This window comes from Papio anubis, chromosome 13 (genome assembly GCF_008728515.1).
Source record: "Papio anubis isolate 15944 chromosome 13, Panubis1.0, whole genome shotgun sequence".
Lineage (NCBI taxonomy): Eukaryota > Metazoa > Chordata > Mammalia > Primates > Cercopithecidae > Papio > Papio anubis.
Genome location: NC_044988.1, coordinates 33,974,879 through 34,001,842, shown reverse-complemented (window position 1 = coordinate 34,001,842; position 26,964 = coordinate 33,974,879). Strand labels below are relative to the sequence as shown.

General features: G+C 38.8%; 1 protein-coding gene across 5 annotated transcripts in view; it reads right to left on the bottom strand.

The window, feature by feature from the left end:
• Positions 1-26,964, bottom strand: part of JAK2 (Janus kinase 2) — a 155,847-nt gene that overhangs the window by 97,193 nt on the left and 31,690 nt on the right. For all 5 annotated transcript variants that reach the window (XM_031654210.1, XM_031654213.1, XM_031654212.1 and 2 more), the window contains 2 exons: positions 20,160-20,410; positions 2,961-3,084 (listed from right to left, as the gene is read on the bottom strand). In XM_031654210.1, coding sequence (XP_031510070.1) covers positions 2,961-3,084; positions 20,160-20,385 — 350 coding nt within the window. In that variant the 5' untranslated portion in view covers positions 20,386-20,410. Of the gene's footprint in view, positions 1-2,960; positions 3,085-20,159; positions 20,411-26,964 lie in introns of those variants that run through there.

Here is a 26,964-nt window from a genome sequence, read left to right as displayed (position 1 = left end):
TTTTTGTGAATAACTGGTAATAATTCTTTTAATGTGTGACAGAATTCACAAGTGAAGCCACTTGGGCCTGGGCTTTTATAAAAATTACTAATTTGATATCTTTACTTGTCATAGACCTATTCAAACTTTCTGTTCTTTCTTTTAGCAGTTCCCATAACTTGTGTCTTTCTAGGAATTTGTCCATTTCATCTTGATCCTCTAATTTGTTGGCATTAAAAACACTATCCATTAAACAATTACTTAACGTACATGAAGAAATATTTAACAAAAGAAGAACAAATCATTAATGGCGTTTTCAAAAAATTCTCAGCATCACTAGTTATGAGACCAACAAATAGTTGTAACTATGTGCATTATTCTCATAACTAGTGTCACTATTTCTTCATGTACATTAAGTAATTGTTTAATGGATACTGTGTTTTTAATTTTATACTTATAAGAATACTAACCTTTTATCTGATTTGTTGAAACAATCTTTACAGTTTGCCTTTTCATTTTAAGAGGAAATCTTCGGACATCTGAAAATTTTTATAGTCGACAATTGCAACCATTCCCATAAGATTTCTTCTATTGTTTTGCAGCGTAAATGGTATTTTCCCAAGGACCTGAATTCAGTTCCAATTCAGACTTTTATAGTTTGATTTTCTTTACATTTCTATTTACATATCAATCTGATCTTTAATCAATCTATAATTTATCTGATATACATTATAAAGAAAGAAGCTAAAATTTTATTGAAACACCTAATCAACTATCCCATCCCCATTTATTGACTAATCTCTCCCTTCCACATTAACGTGAAAAGATGTCTTCATATATTATGTTTCTATATGTATGAAGGAGTACTTTCAAGTATTTAGGTTATGATTCTGAATTTAATTATGTGGCTTTAATAATAGATACCAGACCGGGCGCGGTGGCTCAAGCCTGTAATCCCAGCACTTTGGGAGGCCGAGACGGGCGGATCACGAGGTCAGGAGATCGAGACCATCCTGGCTAACACGGTGAAACCCCGTCTCTACTAAAAAATACAAAAAACTAGCCAGGCGCGGTGGCGGGCGCCTGTAGTCCCAACTACTCGGGAGGCTGAGGCAGGAGAATGGTGTGAACCCGGGAGGCGGAGCTTGCAGTGAGCTGAGATCCGGCCATTGCACTCCAGCCTGGGCAGCAGAGCAAGACTCCGTCTCAAAAAAAAAAAAAAATAGATACCATTTTGTAGTTTCATATAATGTGAAAATATCTCCTGGGACAAAATATTTTACAATTCCCAGATAAGTCTTCTTTCTCATGGCTATCTTATTTAATAATTCTAAATTAACATAGTAATGTGTCCAATTCCCTAAAATGCCTTTTTTAGGATTTTAATTGGCTTAGAGCTAAGCACATAGTGTAAGAGAAATTGATCTTTGTAATATTCCATCTGCCCATTCCAGTATTATGTCCTAATTCTTCATATTCTTCAAATAAGTTTCTAATTTTCCTATACCGTCTTGTGTTTTCTCTTATTAAAACCATTCCTGGTTAGTTAAGGGTTTTTGTAACTATATTGAATAGGATCTTCTTTATCTATTATATAAGTGGTTGCTTGCATATAATAATGCTATTGATTTTTGTACATCTATTATTTATTTGAACATTTATTGATTTTTTCACCAACTGTCTTTCAATAATTATTTCAAAAATAATTTTTTGAACTCAGAGCAAATTATACATTAGATATCAGTAAATGCAAACACATCCAATTGCATATCTGTATATAGAATAGAGGAAGGGAAAGAAGCAAAACAATACTAAAATTTACTGAGAGAGCACAAAAGTGATAGTACAATGTAATAAATATTATATATAAGACATTCCTTTTTTTTTTTTTTTTTTGAGACGGAGTTCCGCTTCTGCCCCAGGCTGGAGTGCAGTGGCCGGATCTCTGCTCACTGCAAGCTCCGCCTCCCGGGTTCACGCCATTCTCCTGCCTCAGCCTCCCGAGTAGCTGGGACTACAGGCGCCCGCCACCGCGCCCAGCTAGTTTTTTGTATTTTTTAGTAGAGACGGGGTTTCACCATGTTAGCCAGGATGGTCTCGATCTCCTGACCTCGTGATCCGCCCGTCTCGGCCTCCCAAAGTGCTGGGATTACAGGCTTGAGCCACCGCGCCCGGCCTACATTATCTCTTTAATGAAGTACACATAAGGTGGTTAAGAGGCAAGCTTATGAAGCAAACTAGGCTTGGATTTGAACCTGACTCCCAATTCCTAGCTGTGTGACCATGAATAAATTTGAGTAATATTGTTTCTCAATGCTCTAAATTCTTTATCTTTAATGTGGAAATCTTAATACCTCCTTAAGTTATGATGAATTTTATGTGTGTATGTGTATATATATATATATATATGTAAATGCTTAGAAAAATCACAGGTATTTATGAGACACAAATCAAACATATCTTTGTTTCATCCTTTCGAGTAAAAAAATACTACTAGATTTCTCTAAATAGGCATTACACATTACCATAAATTATATAAATTAACTTACAATTTGAAGCTGCAAATACACACTGGGAAAAGTCTCTTTTCTTCACAACAACTTTTTAAAAAGTTCTTTATAAAGATAAGATGTGAAATTGCATTTTATTGCACAAAACATTGCACAAACCAGCAATATCCCAAACATTTAGGATTTTGTTAATAAAGCCCATTCTAATTTTTTTTTACTTATTTAATTATAATCATAAGGAGTTAAGTGGCATCCCACCAAAACAGCTTTATTCTCAGACTATTCTACTTAAACAACATGTATGAACAGTTTCTCTGATGGAGAAACAGAATCTTAAATGAAATCTTAAAATGAGTGCTAACTAATTGGTTCAGGTCTCTGGTATTAACTACCTTGCAATTTAAAAATATTTGATAATTTCTCCCATTTTGCCTTTCAGCACTAAGTAAGTTACTTTACTGAAGAAAGTACCTTATTCTGTAGAGTACATTATGCCTGGTTGACTCATCTATATGGAAGACATGGTTGGGTGGATACCAGATCCTTTCTGTTTCACTCATTAAAGCAAACATATTATGATACACAGGTGTGATACCTAGAAAAGAAGCAAAGAAAGGAATTACTAAAGACACACAACAGAACATTTACATAGCACCTATAATTTGTAATGAGGCTAAAGTAACAACTCTTAAAATCAGAATGAAATGTAGTAGCAGTCGAAATCTTTTGATATTCCACTCCCTACAACTGAATTATTAATCACAATCTTTTTTTATACAAACATACTTCGTTTTAGTGCACTCTGTATTATTGTACTTTGCAGATATTGTGGGGTTTTTTTCTTTACAAAATAAGGATTTACAGCAACTGTGAATCTGGTAGGTCTGTCAGCACCATTTTTCCAACAGCGTGTGCTCACTTTGTGTCTCTATGACACATTTTGCTAATTCTTGCAATATTTCAAACTTTTTCATTATTATTATATCAGTTATGATGATCTGTGATCAGTGATCTTCGACATTACAATTGTAATCGTTTGGGGCCGCCATGAACCGTGCCCATATAAGATGACAAACATAAGCAATAAATGCTGTGTGTGTTCTGACTGCTCCAGCAATAGCCATTCCTGTCTCTCTCCCTCTCCTTAGGCCTCTCTATTCCCTGAGATACAACTGTATGGAAAATAGGCCAATTAATAATCCTACAATGGCCTCTAGGCATTCAAGGGAAAGGAGGAGTTTCATATATTGAAGAGTTTCATATCTCTCACTCTAAATCAAAAGCTACAAATGATTAAACTAAGTGAGGAAGGTATATCAAATGCCAAGATAGACTAAAAGCCAGGCCTCCTGCACCAGTCAATTAAGTTCTGAATGCAAAGAAAAGGTTTCTGAATGAAATTAAAAGTGCTAATGCAGTAAATACATAAATGATGAGAGCAAAACAGCCTTATTGATGATGTGACAAAAGTTTGAGTGGTCTAGATAGAAGATCAAACCAGCCACAATATTCCCTGAAGTCAAACCCTAAACCAGAGCAAGGCCCTAATTGTCTTCAAATCTGTGAAGGCTGAGAGAGGTGAGGAAACTGCAGAAGAAAAGTAGGAAGCTAGTAGAGGTTGGTTCATGAAGTTTAAGAAAAGAAACCGAGGGGGCGCACCCAAGATGGCCGAATAGAAACAGCTCCAGCCTCCAGCTCCCAGCATGAGCGACACAGAAGATGGGTGATTTCTGCATTTTCAACTGAAGTACCGGGTTTATCTCACTGGGGCGGGTCGGACAGTTGGTGCTGATCTGCTGGTTGGGGTGCAGCCCAACCAGCAAGAGCTGAAGCAGGGCGAGGCATCACCTCACCTGGGAAGCGCAAGAGGGAAGGAAATTCCTTTTCCTAGCCAAAGGAAATTGAGACACACAACACCTGGAAAATCGGGTAACGCTCACCCTAATACTGCGCTTTACCAAGGGTCTTAGCAAACGGCATACTAGGAGATTATATCCCACACCTGGCCCGGAGGGTCCCAAGCCCATGGAGCCTCCCTCATTGCTAGCACAGCAGTCTGAGATCTAACTGCAAGGTGGCAGCGAAGCTGGGGGAGGGGCGCCCGCCATTGCTGAGGCTTAAGTAGGTAAACAAAGCCACCAGGAAGCTCAAATTGGGTGGAGCCCACCCCAGCTCAAGGAGGCCTGCCTGCCTCTGTAGACTCTACCTCTGGGGACAGGGCATAGCTAAACAAAAAGCAGCAGAAACCTCAGCAGAGGTAAATGTCCCTGTCTGACAGCTTTGAAGAGAGCAGTGGATCTCCCAGCACAGAGGTTGAGATCTGAGAATGGACAGACTGCCTGCTCAAGTGGGTCCCTGACCCCTGAGCAGCCTAACTGGGTGACATCCCCCACTAGGTGCAGACCGACACCTCACACATCACACGGCTGGGTACACCCCTGAGACGAAACTTCCAGAGCAATAATCAGACAGCAACACTCGTTGTTCAGCAATATTCTATCTTCTGCAGCCTCCGCTGCTGAAACCCAGGCACACAGGGTCGGGAGTGGACCTCAAGCAAACTCCAGCAGACCTGCAGCTGAGAGTCCTGACTGTTAGAAGGAAAACTAACAAACAGAAAGGACACCCACACCAAAACCCCATCAGTATATCACCATCATCAAAGACCAAAGGCAGAGAAAACCATAAAGATGGGGAAAAAGCAGTGCAGAAAAGCTGGAAATTCAAAACATCAGAGCACATCTCCCCCTCCAAAGGAACGCAGCTCATTGCCAGCAACGGAACAAAGCTGCACGAAGAATGACTTTGACGAGTTGAGAGAAGAAGGCTTCAGTCGATCAAACTTCTCAGAGCTAAAGGAGGAACTACGTAACCAGCGCAAAGAAACTAAAAACCTTGAAAAAAGATTTCACGAATGGCTAACTAAAATAACCAATGTAGAAAAGTCCTTAAAAGAACTGACAAAGATGAAAATCATAACATGAGAACTATGTGACAAATGCACAAGCTTCAGTAACCGACTCGATCAACTAGAAGAAAGAGTATCAGCGATTGAAGATCAAATGAATGAAATGAAGCAAGAAGTCAAGAGAAAAAAGAGTAAAAAGAAATGAACAAAGCCTCCAAGAAATATGGGATTATGTGAAAAGACCAAATCTACATCTGATTGATGTGCCTGAAAGTCACAGGGAAAATGGAAACAAGTTGGAAAACACTCTGCAGGATATCATCCATGAGAACATCCCCAACCTAGTAAGGCAGGCTAACATTCAAATTCAGGAAATACAGAGAACGCCAAAAAGATACTCCTCAAGAAGAGCAACTCCAAGACACATAATTGTCAGATTCACCAAAGTTGAAATGAAGGAAAAAATCTTAAGGGCAGCCACAGAGAAAGGTCGAAGTACCCACAAAGGGAAGCTCATTAGACTAACAGCACATCTCTCGGCAGAAACTCTACAAGCCAGAAAAGAGTGGGGGCTGACATTCAACATTCTTAAAGAAAAGAATTTTCAACCCAGAATTTCATATCCAGCCAAACTAAGTTTCATAAGTGAAGGAGAAATAAGACAAGCAAACGCTTACAGAGGCCTGCCCTACAAGAGGTCCTGAAGGAAGCAATAAACATGGAAAGGAACAACAGGTACCAGTCATTGGTACCTGCCAAAATGTAAAGTCCATCGATGCTAGGAAGAAACTGCATCAACTAACAAGCAAAATAACCAGCTAATATCATAATGACAGGATCAAGTTCACACATAACAATATTAACCTTAAATGTAAATGGACTAAATGGTCCAGTTAAAAGACACAGACTGGCAAAATGGATAAAGTCAAGACCCATCAGTTTGCTGTATTCAGGAGACCCATCTCACATGCAGAGACACACATAGGCTCAAGATAAAGGGATGGAGGAAGATCTACCAAGCAAATGGAAAACAAAAGAAGCAAGGGTTGCAATAGTAGTGTCTAATAAAACAGACTTTAAACCATCAAAGATCAAAACAGACAAAGAAGGCCATCATATAATGGTAAAGGGATCAATTCATCAGGAAGAGCTAACTATCCTAAATATATATGCACCCAATACAGGAGCACCCAGATTCATAAAGCATGTCCTTAGAGACTTACAAAGAGACTTAGACTCCCATACAATAATAATGGGAGACTTTAACACCCCACTGTCAACATTAGACGATCAACGAGACAGAAAGTTAACAAGGATATCCAGGAATTGAACTCAACTCTCCACCAAGCAGACCTAATAGACATCTACAGAACTCTCCACCCCAAATCAACAGAATATATATTCTTCTCAGTACTACATCACACTTATTCCAAAATTGACCACATAGTTGGAAGTGAAGCACTCCTCAGCAAATGTAAATAAACACAAATTATAACAAAATGTCTCTCAGACCATAGTGCAATCAAACTAGAACTCAGGACTAAGAAACTCAATCAAAACCGCTCAACTACATGGAAACTGAACAACCTGCTCCTGAATGACTACTGGGTACATAATGAAATGAAGGCAGAAATAAAGATGTTATTTGAAACCAACAGAACAAAGATACAAAGCACTAGAATCCTCTGGGACACATTTAAAATTGGTGTGTAGAGGGAAATTTATAGCACCAATGCCCACAAGAGAAAGCAGGAAAGATCTAAAATTGACACCCTAACATCACAATTAAAAACTAGAGAAGCAAGAGCAACACATTCAAAGGCTAGCAGAAGGCAAGAAATACAGATCAGAGCAGAATTGAAGGAGACAGAGACACAAAACCTCCAAAATCAATGAATCCAGCAGCTGTTTTGAAAAGATCATGCAAAAATTGATAGACCATTAGCAAGACTAATAAAGAAGAAAAGAGAAGAATCAACAGACACAATGTCGATAAAAGGGGATATCACCAATTCCAATCTCCACAGAAATACAAACTACAATCAGAGAATACTATAAACACCTCTATGCAAATAAACTGAAAAACCTAGAAGAAATGGATACTCTGACACTTACACTCCCAAGATCTGTAAACCTAGGAAGAAGCGAACTCAACAGACCAATAGCAGGCCATTCTGAAATTGAGGCAATAATTAATAGCCTACCAACCAAAAACCCACCAGACAGATACACAGCTGAATTCCTGAGGTACAAGGAGGAGTTGGTACTATCTCTTCTGAAACTATTCCAATCAATAGAAAAAAAAGAGGAATCCTCCCTTAACTCATTTTATTTAGGCCAACATCATCCTCCTGGATACCAAAGCCTGGCAGAGATACACCACAAAAGAGAATTTTAGACCAATATCCCCATGACCATCGATGCAAAAATCCTCAGTGAAAATACTGGCAAAACCAAATCCAGCAGCACATCAAAGCTTATCCACCATGATCAAGTGGACTTCATCCTCGGATGCAAGGCTGGTCTAACATATGCAAATCAATAAACGAATCCAACACATAAACAGAACCAAAGACAAGAACCACATGATTACTTTCCCTAATAGATGCAGAAAAGGCCTTTGACAAAATTCAACAGCCCTTCATGCTAAAAACTCAATAAAATTCTGCATTGATGGAACGATCTCAAATAATAAGAGCTATTGAGATAGACCCACAGCCAATATACCACATCAGCAAAACTGGAAGCATTCCCTTTGAAACTGGCATTGACATGGATGCCTCTCTCACCATTCCCATTCAACATAGTGTTGGAAGTTCTGGCTAGGCACCAGGCAAGAGAAATAAAGGCATTCAGTTAGGAAAAAGAAGAAGTCAATAGTCCCTATTTGCAAATGACATGATTGTATATTTAGGAAACCCATTGTCTCAGCCCAAAATCTCCTTAAGCTGATAAGAAAACTCAGCAAAGTCTCAGGATACAAAATCAGTGTACAAAATCACAAGCATTCTTATATACTACAGTAACAGATAAACAGAGAGCCAAATCATGAGTAAACTCCCATTCACAATAGCTTCAAAGAGAATAAAATATCTAGGAATCCAACTTTACAAGGGATTTAAAGGACCTCAAGGAGAACTACAAACCACTGCTCAGTGAAATAAAATAGGACACAAACAAATGGAAGAACATACCATGCTCATGGATAGGAAGAATCAATATTGTGAAATGGCCATACTGCCCAGGGTAATTTATAGATTCAATACCATCCCCATTAAGCTAACAATGACTTTTCACAGAATTGGAAAAACTGCTTCTAAAGTTCATATGGAACCACAAGACCCTATACTGCTAAGACAATCCCCTAGCCAAAAGAACAAAGCTGAGGCATCACACTACCTGGACTCAAACTATACTAACAAGGCCACAGTAAACCAAAACAGCAGGGTACTGGTACCAAAACAGAGACATAGACCAATGGAACAGAACAGAGTCCCTCAGAAATACTACATCTGTCAGCCACCTGATCTTTGACAAACCCTGGATAAAAACAAGAATGGGGAAGGATTCCCCATTTAATAAATGGGTGGTGTAGAATTGGCTAGCCAGAAGTAGAAAGCTGAAATGGATCCTTTCCCCTTACCTCTTATAATGAAAATTAATTCAAGATGGATTCGGTGACTTAAATGTTAGACCTGAAAACCAGTAAAACCCTAGAAGAAAACCTAGGTAATACTATCATTCAGGACATAGGTATTGGGCAAGGACTCATGTCTAAAACACCAAAAAGCAACGGCAACAAAAGCCAAAATTGACAAATGGGATCTAATTAAACTAAAGAGCTTCTGCACAGCAAAAGAAACTACCATCAGAGTGCGAAGAGGCAACCTACAGAATGGGAGAACATTTTGCAATCTACTTATCTGACAAAGGGCTAATATCCAGAATCTACAAAGAACCCAAACAAATTTACAAGAAAAAACAAACAACCCCATCAAAAAGTGGCAAAGGATATGAACAGATACCTCAAAAGAAGATATCTTCATACAGCCAATAGACACATCGAAAAAAATGCTCATCATCAATTTCTTAATGAGAAATGCAAATCAAAACCACAATGAGATACCATCTCACACCAGTTAGAATGGCAATCATTAAAAAAATCTGGAAACAACAGGTGCTGGAGAGGATGTGGAGAAATAGGAACACTTTTGCTACCTATTTTGGTGGGACTGTAAACTAGTTCAACCATTGTGGAAAGCAGTGTGGTACCCTCGGCTATTCAGGAACTAGAAACATTTGGACTACTATCCCATTACTGGGTATATACCCAAAGGATTATATCATGCTGCTACAAGATAATGCAAGTAATAACGATGTGCTTATTGGCGGCGCTTGCCCTCACACAGCAGACTTTGAATCAACCAAATCCGCGACAGACTGATAAGAAAAATGTGGGTACATATACACCATGGAATACTAGGCAGCCATAAAAGGGATGAGTTCGTGTCCTTTGTACATGGATGCAGCTGGAAACCATCATTCTCAGCAAACTGCCAGTGGACAGAAAACCAAACACCTGGCTACGTTCTCACCCTAGGTGGGAACCGTGAAATAATGAGATCACTTGACAGCGGGGAACATCACACACCGGTCCTATTGTGGGGAGGGGGCAGGGAGAGAGGGATAGAATTAGGAGATATACCTAATATAAATGATGAGTTAATGGGTGCAGCACACCAACATGGCACATGTAATACATAGTGGTAATAAACCTGCACAAGCAGCACATGTACCCTAGAACTTAAAGTATAATTTAAAAAAAAAAGAAAGTGGCCAGCGGCTCCTCAAGCCTTGCAATCCCAGCACTTTGGCAGGCCGAGACGCATGGATCAATGAGGTCAGGAGATCAGACCATCCTGGCTAAATATGGCAAAACCCCTCGCCTCTATTAAGGAAATACAAAAACTAGCCATGAGGTGGCGGCGCCTGTAGTCCCAGCTACTCGGGAGGCTGAGGTCAGACGGCGTGCGGAACCCGGGAGGCATGGAGCTTGCAGTGAGCTGGAGATCCGCCACTGCACTCCAGCCTGGCATAGGAGCGTAGACCTCGGGCTCAAAAAAAAAAAAAAAAAAAGAAAAAAAAAAAAAAAAAAAAAGAAAAAGAGAAAGAAACCATGTCCCTAACATAAAAGTGAGAGGTAAAGCAGCAAGTGTTGATGGAGAGGAGGCAGCAAGTTATCCAAAGATCTAAGAACGATCACTGATAAACAATAGATTTTCAGTGCAGACAAAACAGCCTTCTGTTGGAAGAAGATGCCATCTAGGAGTAGTTTCATAGCTAGAGAGAAGTCAATGCTTGCCTTCAAAGTTTCAAAGAACTGAATGACTCTCTGTTGAGGAGCTAATGCAGCAAGTGACTTTTAGTTGAAGCCAATGCTTATTGACCATTCTGAAAATCTATGGGCCTTAAGAACTATGCTCAATTACCCTGCCTGTGCTCTATAAATGGAATGACAAAATCTAGAAGACAGCACATCTGTATACAGCATGGTTTACTGAATATTTTAAGCCACCGTTGAGACCTAAAGCTCAGAAAAAAAGATTCCTGTCAAAGTACTATTACTCATTGACAATACACCTGGTCACCCAAGAGCTCTGATGAAGATGTACATTGAATTTCATGTTGTTTTCATGCCTGCTAACATAACATCCATTCTGCAGCCCATGAATCAAGGGGCAATTTGACTTTCAAATCTTAGTATTTGGGAAACACATTTTGTAAAGTTATGGCTGTCACAGTGTTTCCTCTCACGGATCTAAGCAAAGTAAATAAAAAAACTTATGGAACGAATTCACCATTCTAGATGTCATGAAAAACATTTGTAGTTCATGAGAAGAGGTCAAAATGTCAGCATTAACAGGAGTTTGAAAGAAGCTGATTCTGACTCTCATGGATCCCTGACGGATTTAATCTTCAGTGGAGGAAGTCACTGCAGATGTGGTAGAAGTAGCAAGAGAACTAAAATTAGAAGTGGAGCTTGAAGACGTGACTGAATTGCTGTAATCTCGTGATAAAACTTGGACAGATAAGGAATTGCTTTTTATGGATGAGCAAATAAAGTGGTTTCTTGAGATGGAATCTATTCCTGGTGAAGATGCTGTGAATATTGTTGAAATGACAACAAAGGATTTATAATATTATATCAGCTTAGTCAAAGCAGTGGCAGGGTTTGAGTGAATCAACTTCCCATTTTCAAAGAAGTTCTATTGCAGGTAAAATGCTATCAAATAGCATTGCATACTACAGAGACATCTTTCATGAAAGGAAGAGTCCATTGATGCAGCAACCTTCATTGTCTCATTTTAAGAAATTGCCATAGCCACCCACCCTTAGCAGTCACCATCCTGGTCAGTCAGTAGCCATCAACATCAAGGCAAGACTCTCCACCAACAAAAAGATTATGACTCACTGAAGGCTCGGATGATTGTGAGTGCTTTATGACAATAAAGTATTTTTCAATTAAGGTATGTACTTTTTTGGACATAATGTTATTGCATACTTAACAGACTACAGAATAATTTAAACATAACTTTTATTTGCACTGGGAAACCTAAAACTTCATGTGATTTGCTTTATTGCAATATTTGCTTTACTGCGATAGTCTGGAACCAAACCCACAATGTCTCTGAGGTATGTCAATATTTTAAAATATAACTGCTGAGACTCTTTCAAGCAGATATTTTTTTTAAAATTTCATCTGTTTTTTCAGTTGTCCTCTGCAGAAAGGTTGGTTCAAATTTTCAAGTTTCCCTGAACTGGAAGTATAATAAAAATCCATGCTTGTATGTGGTTGTGGGGAGGGAGTTGTTTTAATTAATAGGTATCAAATTACAAAAATATTTAGAAGTCATGAATACTCTTAAAAGAACAATGTGTCAAGTTTTACACAATACACTAATAATTATATCCTTTGCGCTATTTTAATTTACAATGAAAGATTTTTAATGTCAACTTAAAATGTGAGTGCATATATAATTTCTTAAAAGATATTTTTAGAAGGTACATTCACAAATGGTTGAAAGCCACTGAACTAAAAAACCAAGAGAATACCTATACCACACAAGTAAATAATACAAGCTATTTTCAAGCATATATAGAACATTCACACATATGCATACATGTACAGACACAAGCACAAACACAACAATCATGTGAACTCAAAACAAGTCTTTAGAAGTGCCACAGAATAACCATACATACCAAGTTCTCTGACCATACGTCAATTAAATCAAAAATGAATATGTAAAAAAAAAAATTTAATCCTATATATTCAAAACATAATGCTCACAGAACACAGAAGTATTTTATCCTAGCTACGTTTTCACTATTTTCCACTGTAGACAGAAATGACACAAATAACAAACTGACAACAAAGACTTAAATTCTGAATTTAAATTATTAACACGACCGTCTACTTACAGATGGGTAATATTTCAACAAGTTATTTATAATAACATTATTTAGTGGCAACTTTTAAACAGTATACTTGTATTCATTCTTTTATTTACAAATAACTTCCAAATAACTCAGAAGTCAAAGGAAAATACATTAAGAAGCATTTATAATGAATAATGATTACCAATATCTGTATTAAAAATCATGGAATACAACTAAAGTGAAACTCAAGAGGAAACATTGTAGCTTTTAGAAAATAAGAGCAAATGATCTAAGTATCTACTCAATATAGTAGAAGACAATAGAGTAATCCCAAAGAAAGGTTACAGATGGACATGATGAAAATCCAATAGGGAGAAGTGACAAAATAAAAGATGATTATTTGCAAAATAGATCTTTGTCAAGGATAATAAGAAAAAAACAGGCACAGATAAACACTAAGAACTTTAAAAAAACATAATTATAAGTTATGAAGACAAAGAGTGCTAGAACAACATTATGCCAATAAACTTGAAAATACAGACAGATGGACAATTTTTGTAAAAATATAACTTTAAAAAGATTAATAAATTTAAAACTTCAATAGAACTATAACCATTAAAGAAACAGATTCTGGTTGGGTGCAGTGGCTCACGCACTTTGAGAGGCCGAGGCAGGTAGATCACCTGAAGTCAGGGGTTTGCGACCAGCTTGGCCAACATGGCAAAACACTGTCTCTACCAAAAATACAAAAATTAGCTGGGTGTGGTGGCGGGTGCCTGTAGTCCAGCTAGTCAGGAGGCTGAGGCAGATGAATCACTTGAACCCTGAAGGCGGAGGTTGCAGTGAGCCATGATCATGCCACTGCACTCCAGCCTGGGAAACAGAGCAAGACTCGGTCTCAGCACCACATCACACTTATTCCAAAATTGATCACATAGTTGGAAGTAAAGCACTCCTCAGCAAATGTAAAAGAACAGAAATTATAACAAACTGTCTCTCAGACCACAGTGCATCAAACTAGAACTCAGGATTAAGAAACTCAATGAAAATCGCCCAACTACAAGGAAACTGAACAACCTGCTCCTGAATGACTACTGGGTACATAACGAAATGAAGGCAGAAATAAAGATGTTCTTTGAAACCAATGAGACAAACACACAACATACCAGAATCTCTGGGACACATTTAAAGCAGTGTATAGAGGGAAATGTGTAGCACTAAGTGCCCACAAGAGAAAGCAGGAAAGATCTAAAATTGACACACTACATCACAATTAAAAGAACTAGAGAAGCAAGAGCAAACACATTCAAAAGCTAGCAGAACTGAAGGAGACAGAGACACAAAAAACCCTTCAAAAAATTAATGAATCCAGGAGCTGGTTTTTTGAAAAGATAAACAAATACGATAGGCTGCTAGCAAGACTAATAAAAAAGGAAAGAGAGACGAGTCAAATAGACGCAATAAAAAATGATAAAGGGGATATCACCACCGATTCCACAGAAAAGCAAACTACCATCACAGAATACTATAAACACCTCTACGCAAATAAACTAGAAAATCTAGAGGAAATAGATAAATTCCTGAACACAAACACCCTCCCAAGACTAAACCAGGAAGAAGTCAAATCCCTGAATAGACCAGTAACAACTTCTGAAATTGATGCAGTAATTAAAAGCCTACCAATCAGAAAAAGTTCAGGACCAGAGGGATTCACAGCCCAATTCTACCAGAGGTACAAGGATGAGATGGTACCATTCCTTTGGAAACTATTCCGATCAATAGAAAAAGAGGGATTCCTCCCTAACTCATTTTACGAGGCCAACATCATCCTGATACCAAAGCCTGGCAGAGATACAAAAAAAAAGAGAATTTTAGACCAATATCCCTGATGAACATTGATGCAAAAATCCTCAATAAAATACTGGCAAACCAAATCCAGCAGCACATCAAAAAGTTTATCCACCATGATCAAGTGGGATTCATCCCTGGGATGCAAGGCTGGTTCAACATATGCAAATCAATAAATGTAATACAGCATATAAACAGAACCAAAGACAAGAACCACATGATTATCTCAATAGATGCAGAAAAGGCCTTTGACAAAATTCAACAGCCCTTCATGCTAAAAACTCTCAATCAATTATGTATTGATGGGATGTATCTCAAAATAATAAGAGTTATTTATGACAAACCCACAGCTAATATCATACTGAATGGACAAAAACTGGAAGCATTCCCTTTGAAAATTGACACAAGAGAGGGATGCCCTCTCTCACCACTGCTATTCAACATAGTGTTGGAAGTTCTGGGCAGGGCAATCATGCAGGAGAAAGAAATAAAGGGTGTTCAATTAGGAAAAGATGAAGTCAAATTGTCCCTGTTTGCAGATAACATGATTGTATATTTAGAAAACCCCATCATCTCAGCCCAAACTTCCCTTGCTGGTAAGCAACTTCAAAAGGCAAAGTCTCAGGATACAAAATCAATGTGCAAAAATCACAAGCATTCTTATATACCACAATGTTTAATCATGAGGAACTCCCACTCACAATTGTTTTGAAGATAATAAATACCTAGGAATCCACCTTACAAGTGCATGTAATGACCCTTCAAGGAGAACTACAAACCACTGCTCAATGGAATAAAAGAAGACACAAACAAATGGAAGAACACTCCATGCTGATGGATAGAAAGAATCAATATCGTGAAAATAGCCATACTGCCCAAGGTAATTTATAGATTCAGTGCCATTCCCATCAAGCAACCAATGACTTATCTCCACAGTACTGGAAAAAACTACTTTAAAGTTCATATGGAACCAAAAGAGCTCGATTACATGACAATCCTAAGCTAAAGAACAAAGCTGGAGGCATCATGCTACCTTACTTCTAAATTATGCTAAAGGCTACAGTAACCAAACAGCATGGTACTGGTACCAAACAGAGATATAGACCAATGGAACAGAACAGAGCCTCAGAATTAATACTCACATCTAACACCATCTGATCTTGACAAATCTGACAAAAACAAAGAAATGGGGAAAGGATTCCCTATTTAATAAATGGTGGCAGGAAAATTACATAGCCATAAGTAGAAAGCTGAAACTGATCCCTTCCTTACACCTTATACAAAAAATTAATTCAAGACAGATTACACACTCTAAATGTTAGACTTAAACCATAAAACCCTAGAAGAAAACCTAGGTAATACCATTCAGGACATAGGCATAAAAGGACTTACGTCTAAAACACCAAAGCTAACGGCAACAAAAGCCAAAATTGACAAATGGACTTAATTAAAGAGCTTCTGCACAGCAAAGAAACTACTCATCAGAGTGAACAGGCAACCTAAGAATGGGAGAACATTTGCAATCTACTTATCTGACAAAGGGCTAATATTCAGAATCTAGCAAAGAACTTAAAACAAATTTACAAGAAAAACAAAGACCCCATCAAAAGTGTAAAGATATGAACAGACACCTCTCTAAAAAGAAGACATTTGCAGCCAACAGACACATGAAAAATGATCATCATCTCTGGCCATCAGAGAAATGCAAATCAAAACTATAAACAGATAGTCATCCACACCAGTTAGAATGGCAATCATTAAAAAGTCAGGAAACAAACAGGTGCTGGAGAATGTGAGAAATAGGAATACTTTTATACTGTTGGTGGGATCTGTAAGCTAGTTCAACCATTGTGGAAGACAGTGGTGATTCCTCAAGGATCTAGGAACTAGAATACCCATTTGACCCAGCCATTCCATTACTGGGTATATACCCAAAGTTGATTATAAATCATGCTGCTATAAAGACACATGCACACGTGATGTTTATTGTGCACCATTCACACAGCAAAGACTTGAACCAACCCAAATGTCCGCCAACATAGACTGGATTAAGAAAATGTGGCACATATACACCATGGAATACTATGCAGCCACATAAAAGGATGAGTTCATTTCCTTTGTAGGGACATGGATGCAGCTGGAAACCATCATTCTCAGCAAACTATCGCAAGGACAAAAAACCAAACACCACATGTTCTCACTTATAGGTGGGAACTGAACAATGAGAACACTTGGACACAGGAAGGGGAACATCACACACTGGGGCCTGTCGTGGGGTGGGAGGAAGGGGGAGGGATAGCATTAGGAGATATACCTAATGTAAATGACAAGTTAATAGGTGCAGCACACCAACAGGGCACATGTATACATAGGTAACAAACCTGCACGTTGAGCACATGTACCCTATAACTTAAAGTATAATAATAATTTTTTAAAATACCCATTAAAAAAAGGGAACAGACTCTATCCACTTAAACAAAAGAAGAAAAGAAAGAAGGAGCAGGAAAGAGACAGAAGAAGGGAAGGAAGAAGCATAACAAAGAAGAAAGAAAAACCACCATCAGGCCCAGACAAGATTTATATTTGAGTTCAATCAAACATGAAAGACAATTCCATCTTAAGTATACTATCACAGAGAATAGACCAAGAAGGAACAGAGAAATTGACACATTTTGTGAATTTAGTTTGACGACGACACCAAGGGTAATCTCAACAATATAGACAGAAAAATCTTAAACTTTACTTCCATGATTATAGAAGTAAAAGAGTAACATCAGTGAAAATGGTGGAGTAGGTAGTTCCAAGGGCCTATCCTTCTCCACAGCAATAGGGGGGAAAAAATGAGTAAAAACCGTCAGAATGAACTTCATATAAACTATAGAAAATAGGCAAAGATATGCAGCAATCAGATAAATGCTGAATCAAGAAAACAGCAACTAAAAATGGCAGGAAAGTTGTGCAGCATTTTTACTTTCCCTTAACCACCCACTACCCCCACATCCTGCCTAGCAACCCCTGCTTCACTCCCCCTAGTTAACCCTAGTTAAGCAAAGTCTTGAAGATGGCCATTGGTGTTCCCAGTGTGAAACTCTGGTCCCTGGCTCTGGAGTGAACAGAGCTGACCTTAATCTCAAAAAACCGTTTTTCTCTCTTTTGACCTGACTGGGGATTGACGGAAGAAATGATGCAAAGAGCACACCTATGTTCCACTTAATTCAGGACTTTCTCGGGGCAGAAAAGCAGCTACACAGAAGACATTCATTGAAAACATTGCAAATGAACAACCTGGGGCAGAGGCCTAAAGTTGAGGCAAACAATAAACACACTGAAAACACACTGAAAACCAAAAAAGACACAAGAGAGGAGAGTTTCTTTGGGAAATGACGGCACTGAAAAGCATCACTATGTATTGGAGAGTAGAAAAGCCACATGCATGCCCAAGGAATGGCACTTAGAAGAAAAGACCCTAAGCTTTCACCTCAAGCTGTTCTTTAGAGTCAGCACAAGCAGGAAGGGAAGGCTAAGGCAGAGTTGTAAATGGACTAGGTAAACACTGAATGAGTGCCCCAACATAGAGCCAATCTGCAAAGACTGAAAGAGTTGTTCTTTTCTATTATTTTCTTTTGGCTCTAGGAATTCAATAAAATCTGTCAAAAAAAAAATCTTACAAGCTAAAAATCAGTGTTACAAGCTAAAAATCTTACAAACTAAAATCTCACAAGCTAAAATCTGACTAGCTAAAAAAAATCTTACAAGCTGAAAAATCTTACAAGCTAAAAAAATCTTACAAGCTAAAATCTTACTACAAGCTAAAGGACCAGAGATTTCAGAGACTACACACAACAAAAAATATAGACTTTACAATATAGTCAAGATCACTGACTAGAGGTCTCTCATATCCACTTCCCCCACTAAAAACTAAAACCATGAGTATATAATCACACTTTGAGTAGATTATCCAAGAGGAACACTGGTATTCAATAGAAAAGCAAGGAAGGAGACAGAACAAGACAGCCTGCTCTGCCGGGAGTGGCAAGAAGCTGGAAGAGACTCCACATACGGAAAGGGTGAGAGATGCCCAATGGTCCACATTCCTACTGTGAACCCCTGCAATTTTAGTCACAGGAAAGACCCTAGACCCTTGCAGGACAAAAAATTAACATAGAGGGCTGCCCAGAGACAGCGCAAAAGCATTTCCTATTCCAGTGAGGAAGTTCACTCTGGGTCCCACACTCCCCCTGAGTCCTAAGCAGCTACAACAAGGTGATATTTTGGAAGCCCACCTCACAACAGAATGCGTACTCCACTGGGGCCCAATGGCACCATAAAAAAGAATGTAATCATGTCATTCACAGCAACATGGATGGAACTGAAGGTCATTATGTCAAGTGAAATAAGCCAGGAACTGAAAGACAAATATCACAAGTTCTCATTCATGTGTGGAAGCTTAAAAAGTTGATCACATGAAGGTAGAGTGGATTGGTAGCAGGGACTGGCAAGGTTATATAGGTGGGAAGGGGGAAATGAAGAGACGTTGGTTAATGGGCACAAAAATACAGACAGAAGGAACAAGTTCAAATGTTTGACAGAAGAGTAGGGTGACTATAGTTAACAACAATGTATTGTATTTTTCAAAATAGCTACAAGGAACTTGAAATGTACCTAGCTTCCTCCAACTTACAGTTAACGGCTATTCTGACCTATACTGATCTTAAATTAAACAGAATAAATTGATGTCACCATACATTCTTATAAATACTATATTAGACATTTAATTTACCTCTACAAATAAAATCATATTACAATTCTTCAAAACAAAGCTTATGCGTCAACTAGTCTTTCTATTAAAAGAACATTTAAAAATGAGATACCATGATAATAGGCTCTATAGTAACCTCAGTGGTCTAGTAAAATGTGTTAGCTCTACAGAAAGAGTTCTCTGGTTCATAGTTTTGGTCCACAGATAATACAATCAGGTCTCAAGAGTAAAAATGATTTCAAGATACACCAAAGATGTGAGAAATATATATATATATGAGGAAAGACTGGCAAAGGTCTTCAGAAGCTAACTAGAAGAAAATGATGGTTTGTCAACCATTTAATCAATATTTTAAATCAAACACATATTTCAAAACATTAATTCTTTGCTTTCATGTTGCTCTCAGGATCTAGCTTTAATATTAACTTATGTCATGAGCTAGCCCATGACAGGATGTAATTATATATGTAATTATAAAGAATACTCAGCAAACATTTATGGCCATCAAGTTTGTTTTGACACCTAGCCCAAAGCAGATTCACCTTAAGTTGTACTCCAGTAACACTTTCATTGTCTATGCATGTGAAAACACACATGCCAGACATACAAGCATTAAAATATATATATATATTATGCATGTACCTAGTATTAGCATAGCATAATTAAAACAATAATACATGGATTAAAAAGGAAAAGGCTGTTTTTTAATACTTACCACAAGCTTTAGAAGCAGCAATACAGATTTCTTCTGCAACATACTCCCCAGATGGAAAGGTCAGATAATCTGCCTCAGATTTCCCAAGGGAATGGTAAAGATACACCTGAAGGACTGGATCTATTTGCTTCATAGAATTGGCATTTCCAGAAATATCACCATTCTGATATATAGAAGATGTGGATGTTCCCTCCATTTCTGTCATAGTAAGGCAGGCCATTCCCATGCAGAGTCTTTTTCAGAATATTTGCCTGTAAGAGAGAACAATAAAGTTACAAATGGGCTGGGAGCAGTGTCTTACACCTGTAATCCTAGCACTTTGCGGGGCCGAGGTGGGCAGATAGCTTGAGCCCATATGTTGGAGACAAGCCTCAGCAACATGGTGAAACCTCGTCTCTACAAAAAAAATACAAAAAAAAAATTAGCTGGGCGTGGCAGCACACACTTGTAGTCCTAGCTACTCCCCGAGCGGAGCAGAAGAATCACTTGAGCCTGGGAGGTTGAGGCTGCAGTGAGCCTCCACACTCCATCACACTCCAGTCTGGGTGACACAGCGAGACTCTGTCTCAAAAATGAATGAATGAATGAATGAATGAATGAATAAATAAATAAATAAATAAATAAAGTTACAAATGTAAATAATATTGATAAGGCATCCTTCATATACAAAGAAGGACTGCTCCTTGACAGCAATGGCTGTCAAATCCATTATTAGCTGGATAAATAGCGTGTACTAGTACATACAAAGCACAATGCAAGAAATCACACATTTTAAACTTCCTGTGGACAAAGATTATAAAATTCCAGTTAGCAACCTAATTGAGGAAGATGATATAAATTCCTAACATGAACAAACAAGCATTAAACTTAGTTACAGACAACAGAAGAAGAGATCTCAAATTGAGGGAAGAGGGTCCAGAAGGCTGACTAGAAGTATCTGGTACTAGCCTCCTCTACAAAGAAGAACCGAAGTAGCAAGCAGATAATCACACTTCGAATAGGTCGTCTAAGAGAGAACACTGAAATTCAACAGAGAAGTGATAGAAAACACCTAAAGCAAGGAAGGAGAGGGAAGTGGGGCAGCCTGCTCGGCCAGGATCAGCCAGAAGCCTAGAGAGCCTGCACAGTGTGGGGAAAGAGTAAGTGAGAGACTCCCAGTGGCACACATTTTCACCACAAATTCCTGCAATCCCAGACACAAGAGAGCCCTTCAACTTTCATGGGCCCTGGGAGTAACATAGGAGCTGCCTGGAGACTGCACAATGACAATGCCTTAGAGAGGGAGCTTACGCTGATCCAACATACCCCCGATTCCTAAGCAGCTACAGCACAGTGACATTTTTAAAGCCCAATCCCCACCAGAATGCATCCTACCCTGGAGTTCAATCGCCCCCACATATCCACACCCCTAGAGCCCCACTGACATCCTCCACCCACAGTTACCTCCACTGCTGGCTGCTGCCTATGGGACCAAAGCACAAGCCATTGGCAGTAACCCCACTGCTCCCAGCAGAAGGGCTGCCATACATTTGTATGTGCCCTGAGGACAAGCTCTACCACCTACAGCTGCCACCAGTGCCGGCTGCTGCCGCTAGTGTCAAAATACATGCACCCTGAGTATAGCTTCATCACATCTGCAGACTCCACCTGCAGCTGCAGTGCACACTCCCCAGCCAGCTCCCTACAACTGCTCCCACTGAGAGCAACCCCACCCCTCCCCAGCATCAGGGCACAGCACAGCCACTGCCACCCCCACCTGTACATTCCACCAGGAAATTGGAAATCATCCTGCTCCTGCCCACCATAAACAGCACCTGCTCCCACTACTGGAGGACCTGAGGATACTCTCATCCTGCTCAGTTCAGCACCCCACTGCCAAGTACCCAAGCATGTTATCTGGGGGCCTTGGGATCGCACCAGTTTGTCCACATCCAGTGTCAACTGAGCATTCCACCTGGGGGTCTGAGGATGTGACCCACCCAACCTGCCACTACCACTACAGCTGGTTCCCACTCACACTTGCCACCTGCAGGTTTTGGGACTTGCCTACCCAGCCTATCGCTGTCACCGCCAACATAAGCACAGACAATTGGAGAGCCAGAGGTTGTCCTACCATTGCTACTGACATCGCCTATGCCATGCTCACTGCCCAGGGGCCTGTGGACCCCACTCAGCTGCCCAGCCCATCACTGCCACTGCTGGTACCCAAACAAGTTACCTGGAGACCCAAAAATTGGACTGCCTGGACCCACTAATACCATTACTAATGTAAGCCACCCTGGGGCTAATGTACAGGCATGGCTGTCCAACTGCTGCCACCACTGAGGACTGAGGATCGGTCCAGCTGGTGTCACCATCCCCAGCAAAAGTTCACCACAGCCTTCACAACCACACACTATGCCACTGAGGAAATCACAGACACCACTGATGCTGTTTATAGAGGAAAAAAAATCTTACAGAGACTACATTACTGCATGCACTCAGATTCAAACCCAAAGTGCCCTGGCCAACCAACACCCCAAACAAATCTTCAGGAAAAAGTCCTACCCTATGAAAGCAAATACAAAAAAATGGAAGTGACTATTACACCAGATGTGTAAGGTCACAAGAAACATGGAAACAAGAGGAAATATGACATCTCCAAAGGATCACAATAATTTTCTACCAAAAGATTCCAATCCAAAAGAAATTCATGAGATGCCAGAAAAAGAATTTAAAAAATGATATTAAAGCAGCTCAGGGAGATACAAAAGCATACAGATAAACAATACGAAGAAACCAGAAAAAAAACTCAGGATATGAATGAGAAATTTACCAGAGAGAGATATCATTTAAAAAGAAAACAAGAAACCCTGAAACTGAAGAATTCATTTAATGAAATAAAAAATACATTCTAGAGCATCTATAATAGACTAAATTGAGCAGAAGAAAATTTCTGAACTTGAAGACAGGTCTTCTGAAATAACACAGACAAAACTAAAAAAAAAAGAATGAACAAAGCCTGCATGATGTATGGGATACCATAAAGCAACCTAATATTAGAATTTTCAGTATTCTGGAACACAATGAAAATACAAAAGGAATAGAAAACCTGGTAAATGAAATAATAGCTGAAAACTACCCAAGTATAGCAAGAGATTTAGACATCCAGATACAGAAGGTCAGAGAGCCCCAAAAAGAAAATTCCAACAGGTTCTCCACAACACATTAGAGTCAAACTGTCAACAGTCTAAGACAAAGAGAGAATTCTAAAAACAGCAAGAAAAAAGTGTCTAGTCACTTCTAAGGCAAGCTCCATCAGACTAACAGCAGATTTCTCAGCAGAATCATTACAGGCCAGGAGAGAATGGAACAACAAACCTGACAAAAACAAGAAATGGGGAAAGGATTCCCTATTTAATAAATGGTGCTGGGAAAATTGGCTAGCCATAAGCAGAAAGCTGAAACTGGATCCTTTCCTTACTCCTTATACGAAAATTAATTCAAGACGGATTAGAGACTTAAATGTTAGACCTAAAACCATAAAAACCCTAGAAGAAAAACTAGGCAATATCATTCAGGACATAGGCATGGGCAAGGACTTCATGTCTAAAAACACCAAAAGCAACGGCAACAAAAGCCAAAATTGACAAATGGAATCTAATTAAACTAAAGAGCTTCTGCACAGCAAAAGAAACTACCATCAGAGTGAACAGGCAACCTACAGAATGGGAGAACATTTTTGCAATATACTCATCTGACAAATGGCTAATATCCAGAACCTACAAAGAACTCAAACAAATTTACAAGAAAAAAAAAAAAAAAAAAACCCCATCAAAAAGTGGGCAAAGGATATGAACAGACACTTCTCAAAAGAAGACATTTATGCAGCCAACAGACACATGAAAAAATGCTCATCATCACTCGCCATCAGAGAAATGCAAATCAAAACCACAATGAGATACCATCTCACACCAGTTAGAATGGCAATCATTAAAAAGTCAGGAAACAACAGGTGCTGGAGAGAATGTGGAGAAATAGGAACACTTTTATACTGTTGGTGGGACTGTAAGCTAGTTCAACCATTGTGGAAGACAGTGTGGTGATTCCTCAAGGATCTAGAACTAGAAATACCATTTGACCCAGCCATTCCATTACTGGGTATATACCCAAAGGATTATAAATCATGCTGCTATAAAGACACATGCACACATATGTTTATTGTGGCACTATTCACAATAGCAAAGATTTGGAATCAACCCAAATGTCCATCAGTGACAGACTGGATTAAGAAAATGTGGCACATATACACCATGGAATAGTATGCAGTCATAAAACAGGATGAGTTCATGTCCTTTGTGGGGACATGGATGCAGCTGGAAACCATCATTCTCAGCAAACTATCGCAAGGACAAAAAACCAAACACCACATGTTCTCACTCCTAGGTGGGAATTGAACAATGAAATCACCTGGACACAGGAAGGGGAACATCACACACCAGGTCCTATTGTGGGGAGGGGGTAGCGGGGAGGGATAGAATTAGGAGATATACCTAATGTAAATGACGAGTTAATGGGTGCAGCACACCAACATGGCACATGTATACATATGTAACAAACCTGCATGTTGTGCACATGTACCCTAGAACTTAAAGTATAATAAAATAAAGAAATCAAAAAAAAAGTGCTGAAAGAAAAAAACCCTGCAAGTCAAGGATACTATACCCAGCAAAATTATCCTTCATTAAGCAAAGGAGAAAGTTTTTCTGAAGCAAGCAAAAGCTGAGGGAATTCAACACTACTAGATCAGACCTACAAGAAATGCTTGAGGGAGTTCTACATTTGGAAGTCAAAGAACAATGTCAGGGCCAGGCACAGTGGCTCCGGCCTATAATCCTAGCACTTTGGAAGGCTGAGCCAGGCAGACTGCTTGAGCCCAGGAGTTCAAGACTAGCCTGGACAACATGGTAAAACCACATCTCTACAAAAAAAATACAAAAGAATTAGCCAGGCATGGTGGCAGGCTTCTGTAGTCCCAGCTACCTGAGAGGCTGAGGCAGGAGGATCACGTGAGACCATGGAGGTCAAGGCTGCAATGAACCATGATCACACCACTGCACTCCAGCCTGGAGGACAGAACAAGAGCAAAACCCTGTCTCAAAACAGAAACAAACAAACAAACAAAAAAGGACAATTACTACCATTATGAAAAACAGATGACGAAAGTATCAAACCCACTGGTAAAGCAAACACACACAGACAAGAAAGGATTCAAATGTTATCACTATAGAAAACCAACAAACCACAATGCTAAACAATATGAGAGAAAGAAAAGAACAAAGGACCTACAAAACAACCAGAAATCAATTAATAAAATGACACTAATAAGCCTTCACATATCAAGAATAAACTTGAATGTAAACAGATTAAACTTTCCACTTAAAAGATAGAGAATGGCTGAGTGTATAAAAACATGACCCAACTATATGCTACTTATAAAACCTTGTCTCACCTTTAAAGATACACATAGACTGAAAGTAAAGGGAGAGAAAAAGATATTCCATGCAAAGGTATATCAGATACAACAGACTTTAAGTCACAAACAGTAAAGAGACAAAGAAGGTGATTCTATAATGATAAAGGGATTAATTCATCAAGAGGATATAACAATTCTAGAACTTCTAATATATCAAAACAACAAAACCTTGCAATTACTGTAACAGATATAAAACTACAAGAGTTTTGAAGTTCATCTGCGATTGGATATGCAACTTTAAAGAATTAATTTGTTCAAAAATACATAATTCCTTGAAATCTATTACATCGTATCTTATAACAGTCAATATTAAATGCAGCAAAAGCAGTTATAAGAGGGAAGTTTATAGCAATAAATACCTACATCAAAAAGGAGGAAAGATATCAAACAACATAACATTACACCTCAAGGAACTAGAAAAAGAAGAACAAAGCCGAAAGTTAACAGAAGGAAGGAAATAATGAAGTTCAGAGCAGAAATAAATGAAATAGAGACTATAAAAATGATGGAAAAGATCAACAAATCTAAGAATTGGTTTTCTGAAAAGATAGAAAGTTAATTAAAATGAAGTTCTTAGCAGTAAGGAGTAAATTTGCTAGAATTTTATCAATTTGTGCTCACCATTGACTTTGGATTGTTTTGTGCTCACCATTGTTTTTGGTCTTCCTTCTGGACTCACTTTTTCCTGCTGAAATGTATCTTTTAGTAGAACTTTCAGTGAGGCTCTGTGGGTTTTTAAGTTGTAGTCTTTGAAAAAAAATTTGTTGCCCTCACTCTCAAAATCCTATTTACAATTTTCTTACCCCAGAACTTTAAAGATATTACTGCATTGTTTTGTGGTATCTATTAACATAAATATTGAAGTCTGCTATCACTCCTACATGTCATGGCTTTACCGTAAGTAGTTCAAAACTTGTTTGCATTAGCAGCAATGTTCTGCAATATTTTTGGAAAGTTGTTGATGTTGATTTTTCTTGATCAAAAGTGACAATATACTTTTAATCTAAAGATTCATGTCTTTTTTTTATTCTAGGAAATTCTCAGCTACTATGAAGTCAAATGCTACTTCTTTGTTATTTCCTCTAAATTATTTTACCTGAACTGTTCACTGACCATGGAAGCCTCTCAAGCTCACTTCCATATCCCTCCATTTCTTTCTCATGGTGAAAAAGTTAGGATAATGGTTAGCTTGGCAGGGTTGGGATAGTGGGAGGGCATGGAGAATAACTGGCATGAGGCACAGGGAGACCTCTGGGGTGCCTTCTGCCAGTAATTCTGGTGATATTCTAT